This window comes from Branchiostoma floridae, chromosome 1 (assembly GCF_000003815.2).
Source record: "Branchiostoma floridae strain S238N-H82 chromosome 1, Bfl_VNyyK, whole genome shotgun sequence".
Classification (NCBI taxonomy): domain Eukaryota; kingdom Metazoa; phylum Chordata; class Leptocardii; order Amphioxiformes; family Branchiostomatidae; genus Branchiostoma; species Branchiostoma floridae.
Window position 1 is genome coordinate 32,481,305 of NC_049979.1, and position 5,977 is coordinate 32,487,281.

At 43.8% G+C, this 5,977-nt stretch overlaps 2 protein-coding genes across 2 annotated transcripts in view; one reads left to right on the plus strand and one right to left on the minus strand.

Annotated features, from left to right (window-relative positions):
* The window catches only part of LOC118410961 (homeobox-containing protein 1-like), a 1,064,572-nt gene that overhangs the window by 178,047 nt on the left and 880,548 nt on the right, over positions 1-5,977 (minus strand). The gene's annotated exons all lie outside the window — the stretch shown is intronic.
* Positions 1-5,977, plus strand: part of LOC118424073 — a gene marked incomplete in the record, with an annotated part of 163,824 nt that overhangs the window by 111,808 nt on the left and 46,039 nt on the right. Inside the window, 8 exon segments of the mRNA XM_035832589.1 lie at positions 527-702; positions 1,064-1,255; positions 1,952-2,173; positions 2,933-3,186; positions 3,476-3,696; positions 4,509-4,615; positions 4,843-4,956; positions 5,438-5,584. Of these exon segments, the coding sequence (XP_035688482.1) occupies positions 527-702; positions 1,064-1,255; positions 1,952-2,173; positions 2,933-3,186; positions 3,476-3,696; positions 4,509-4,615; positions 4,843-4,956; positions 5,438-5,584 (1,433 nt within the window).

A 5,977-nucleotide genomic window follows, 5' to 3' on the forward strand; every position in this document is an offset into this window, starting at 1 on the left:
TGATAGTTGTATATAGCTTGAATTTAGGTACAATGTCATATGATTAGGTGTACAACACAGTTAAAACTAGAAAGGCAACATATTTGCAAAAATGCACATTGTCAATGTTTCCCTGTAGACTTTCTTCAGCTACTTTCACACATACTATACCCATTAGTATTGTAACACCCTATTACTATATAGTATTGTGTGCAAAAAAATAATTGTTCATATTTACAATAATATAAAACCTAAGCTCTGATTGGCTACAGAAAGAAAAAGAAGAAAAAAAGAACTCATCAGCAAAAACTATGTTTTTCCTACCTGGGAAAGTATAACTACTTGATACAGGTTACATTATGTGGTAAGCTTTCAACCTGTTTATGGTTATTTTCCCAACATTGTCCATTGGTTTGGTTCATATCAGAAGATTGGAAAAGTTACTATTAGAATACCCAATGTATACCTTAGATCTGAAGCAGAACCTTGTCCAAGTTAAGGACAAGCAAGAGCATGTTTGTAACAATTATCTCCACCTCCCTTGCAGTACGAACTACGGTAACGACACGTGCCACCCCCTGTATGACTGTGTGTGCCCGGACAATGCCATGACAACAGGAGGCCTGTGTGGACCCGGATATTACTGTCCATACGGGTCCCCTACAGCCATGCCCTGTGATGGAGGAATGTACTGTGAAACTCCTGGTCTTACAACTCCTACAGGTACAGTTGTCTCTTCTGAACAGATCTAGTGTTGTAAGCCATAATGTAACTCAGCTGCCATCTTGATCAAATTCCATGTATCAGTGGGCCAGAGTTTTATTCTAGTAGTGTCTAGGGTCAGCAACAGCTCGATATGTGGCAAGGAATTGCATTCATCATTTCCGATGATGATGTAAAGCTGACAGCCTTCTATATTTGGGCATAAGCCTCAAGCTTCAAAAAAACCCAATGCACTCTATCAAGAATAGTAAGGGTGGTCCAGTTAATGAGGTACTAAACTACAAAATTATCCAGTTGCTTGAGTAACAATTGTGGGGGCCTGTATGGATTGTATGTGAAAGAACTGCAATTGTTTTTCCAGGCCCTTGCCAAGCAGGGTTTTACTGTAACCACACAAGCGACCGTCCCGACCAGCACATCTGCCCAGCGGGACACTACTGTCCTGACAGGACTGACGTGCCCATCGCATGTCCTGCTGGTACCTACAGTCGTACCGCTGGCAACGACGAACTGTCGGACTGTCTCAACTGCACTGCTGGCTTCTATTGTGAAGGTTAGGCCTTACAGTTGAAGGTTTACCAGTATATACAACTCCAGTCATATGCCCTGCTTTTCAGCACTGGGCTTTTTATGCAACAATTGTATACACTACTACATTTGTATAACAAAGACTGGAATAGTATATAAATATTAGTCAATCATGCATATGGCCTCGGTGTGTAAATTATTTGACATCAAGTATTCTTTGATGCAACAATAGGCTGCTCCTGTTTCTCAATCTAAAAGTCAGACTTTTGTTTAATTTGTGGAGCACTTTTGTCCAGGACCCTTCCTCTTCTGTATCTATAGTCTATAAGTATAACCAACCTTTGATGTAAAACACCAGCTTTGCAGGCATGCTGCCCATCAACAGCTGGTTGTATTACACAATCAAACCTAACTTTTGCGCATCTAAATTTTTAAGGCTATCTAGTGATGATACAGTACTTGGTGGCGACAAGTTCCACTTAACAATAGTTCTGGGGAAAATGAGTTTTCAAACACCTCAATTCTGGGTTGATAACTCATTTACTTGAAGGCATGGCAATTTCTTGTCCTTTTTTGATCCTATATTAGATAATTGCAATTTCTCTTTGGCTTAATATTTGAGAAGTTTGAATTATTATGGAATGTCCCTTGTTTCTTGATTCAGTAGTGTTGTTATTTACTGTATGTCCTTGTGGAATGACAAAGATATCTCCTATCCCAGGTGATGGTAATGCTGATGTGGACGGCCCCTGTAGCGAAGGCTACTACTGTCCGGCAGGGCAGGCCACCTCCACCCCTCCCGCCTTCCTGTGTCCCAGGGGACACTTCTGTCAGCAGGGTTTCCCCGAGCCCGTCCTGTGCCCCAACGGCACGTTCCAGGCACAGCAGGGTCAGCGCGACTGTGACCAGTGTCCAGCTGGGTACTACTGTGACCCCAACATTGGTCAGTACCCTTCATTCATCAAAAAAAAAAAAATTTAACAGTTCTTAGTGGAAGTCAATGTGCAGATGTTGGCACATCGACGCACCAAATCCGTAGTGTGTTTTTGGCACACAGTTAGACAGATTAGCCGAAGAGGCTCAGTGGGCGTCACTCCACCGTAAGGGAAAGTCGTGTAAAGTGCCTTTCCCAAGGGCACCATGTCGGGGCAAGGTGGGAATGAACTCGGAACCTTTCGATTCCGAGCCGAATGCTCTACCAGTTACGCCACGCCAACGCCACATTCATCAAAAATACCTGATTAAAGTATAACTATTTCTACTAGACAATGAAGCCAAACTATCAAATGCATCTTGTTTATTTGTAACACATGCAGCAGCATTTTCATATTACCATCTTGTTTCATACATGCACATGCCAAGCTGTTTTGTGTATCACAGTAACATTGACATTGATATGTTATTGTAATAATTACTTTTTCTCTTAAAAAGAACTGTTCTTGCATCCTGACCAGAACAGAAACAGGAGCCTCTTTATGCTCCACCATAAAAAGAATTGCATTTGTCTGTCATAGTTTCGAAGCTTATTTGTTTTTGGTGGAAATCATTCTGAAGCAAAGATATTCCAAAATTTCCACATTTTTTGCGACTAGTGTTTGTCAGGGAATTAATTAGCCTTCAACTGCTTCTGTGACGTTACATTATTCAGATAGAACACTCGACTTGGTAATGAGACTAATGTTAGATTATTCTGATGTTTCAGGGGAGCCTGTCGTGACCCCCGACCCTTGCCCTCAGGGGTACTACTGCCCACCCGGCACCCCCCTCAGCACCTCGTTCCCCTGCCCCCCGGGGACATACGGAGCAAACATGAACCTGACCCAGGAGTCTGACTGTACTGACTGCACCGCTGGGTTCTACTGTGAAACCCCTGGGCTCAGTGCACCGACTTCAGAGTGCTATGCTGGGTACTACTGCACAGGAGGAGCCTCAAGCCCAACACCTCTCAACGATGGAGTATGTTGTCAAATCTTACTAGAGAGAGAAAAACTTCATGGGCTTTTTGGTGTATTTATCATTCACTGCAGTTGACAACAGTAATTGAGGGTTTTATTATGGTTTATTACCATACATCGATAGATTCTGAATTATCGTAGTTTTCCTTTTGATTGTAAGCAACTCAATACCTTCAGGTCAATCACTACGCTATCTGTTACAACTCTTTAACTTTGGTTCTGAGTTTGTGAAGTTCTCACATATTAACTGTGACAAAAAGCACTTATTTCCAAACTGTTTCTTTTTCCAGGTGGATTCTAGCAACAACGTGACCTTCACAGGCAACGATGAGTGCCCAATTGGACATTTCTGCTCCAACGGGACGGCCTACCCCCAGGACTGTCCTGCTGGCACCTTCTCAAACAACAAGGGCGTGACGGAGGAGGACGGCTGTGAGCCTTGTGAGCGAGGCCGGTACTGCAGCCAACTGGGCTTTGTCAACATTGATGCTGCACCTCCCTGTGACGAAGGGTAACTTTTTAAACTGTTATGATAATACTAGTAAACCATTATTTCATCATACTGCTGCAGTAGGTAGCAGTCAGCTAATCTAGACATCGTGTTTAGCAACCCTGTCCTCGGTGCTGAACACTATCTGCACACTTAACTCCTGTCTTTGGTGCTGAACACCATCTACACGCTAACATTCCTGTCCTTAGTGCTGAACACCATCTACACACTAGCAATCCTGACCTCAGTGCCGAACACCACACACACACAAATAGACCTGTCCTTGGTGCTGAACACACTAACAACTGTATCTTTGGTGCTGAACACCATCTACACAATAGTAACAGTCCTGTTCTTGGTGCTGAACACCATCCACAAACAACAAACCTGTTATTGTTTCTGAACACCTTCTATGCACTAACAGTCCTGTCCTTGGTGCTGAACAACATCTACACACTAACAACTGTATCCTTAGTCCTGAACACCATCAACAGTCTAACCATTCTGTCCTTGGTGCTGAACACCGTCTACACACTGACAATCCTGTCCTTGGCTCTGAACACCATCTACACACTAACAGTCCTGTCCTTGGTGCTGAACACAATCTACATACTAAAACTCCTCTTCTTTGTGCTGAACACCATCCACACACAAGTAAACCATTCATATCCACTACCCTATTTTTTTCCGTAAGAAGCCCAACTATTCTAGATATAACCAACAGTAGTATCTGAATGTCTCTACACCGTGTATTTTTTCCTACATCCACATACTTACAAGTAGCATTCAGACATGAACTTTCAAATCAGATGTCTTTATTTCCAATGTTACAGATTTGTTTGCACTGGAGGCAGTACAACACCTCGGCCTACAGACCCAGCCATGGGATACATCTGTCCTGCCGGCTTCTACTGTCCAGCAGGGACTCTATATGAGCTAGGTGAGGGGCAGATGTTTTCTCTATATCTTCTAGAAGAAGATTTAAAAAATATGTTTTCATGTCCTTTTATGTGCTTGTCAAACATTGATTGCATCACATGTATTTTGCTTGAGTGTGCTATGATTTGAGAACAATATACTTGTAGTAGATAAAGAACCTTGTTTGAAGTAGAAGTTGTGAATTGCGGACCAAAGCTTTGTTTGATATGGTTGGTTCTCCTCATGCAGGCTGTGAATTTGGAAGCTACAACCCCAACCCAGGGCAGGCCAACTGTACAGTGTGTCCTGTTGGGTACATGTGTGACCAGGTCAACATGACGGCTCCGGAGCCATGCAAGTCAGGTCAGGCCTCATCTCTTACTCTTATGCTATGGTCACAATTGAGAAAAAGGGTGCCACCAAGTAGTTAATGGGCTGTTTATTCTACCCCTACATGGCCCACCCTATGGCTATAGGGCATGGAATTAAAATCAACCCAGGATCCGGCAACACCATAAAGTAATCATGGAAACACCAAAGGCTATGCTGCCTGTCTACCATGTGTGCATGAAATCACTTACTGTGTGTTAGGTCTTATACAGTCATTCGTCGTCAGCTTCAGTGTTCATGTACTTAGAGACTCAACATTGCTACCTTGTTTTCCATTCCTGTTTAGGACACTACTGTCCTGAGGGTGTGCCCTCCCCAGTGCCCTGTCTAGAGGGCACATACAACACTAACTCTTACCATTCTTGTGTAGGACACTACTGTCCTGAGGGTGTGCCCTCCCCAGTGCCCTGTCCAGAGGGCACATACAACACTAACTCTTACCATTCTTGTGTAGGACACTACTGTCCTGAGGGTGTGCCCTCCCCAGTGCCCTGTCCAGAGGGCACATACAACAACAAGACCGGCCTGAGGGAGGAAAGCGAATGTGATGACTGCCTGGCTGGGTTCTACTGTGCTGGACCTGGGAACTCCTTCCCTACAGGTAGGGAACCAATGGTACAACAGATACAGTAGGAGGAACACAATCATTGGTGCCTGTGCCTATAAACAAGAGTTCCTACCTTTGAAAACCCTTTCTTTGTGGGATTGTGTGAAATCTGGGTAGTTGCAGGGTGGCTATGGTAGCAAGCAACTCTATACTTTGTACAGTGGTACCATGTACATTGTACAATCACATAACAACCTGTGGTCCGATACAGTAGCCTGTTTCAAATTCTGGCTGTTGTCTCTCACCCAACTTGCTAGCTACTGGAAAGATTTGCAGTCCTTATACCCCCCTCACATTAGGCGCGATTCGATCGAACGACGAGTCTGCGAGCTTTAAATTATGAGGAGGCATGACCCTGAAGGGAATGGGGAAACCCTGCAATTTCTT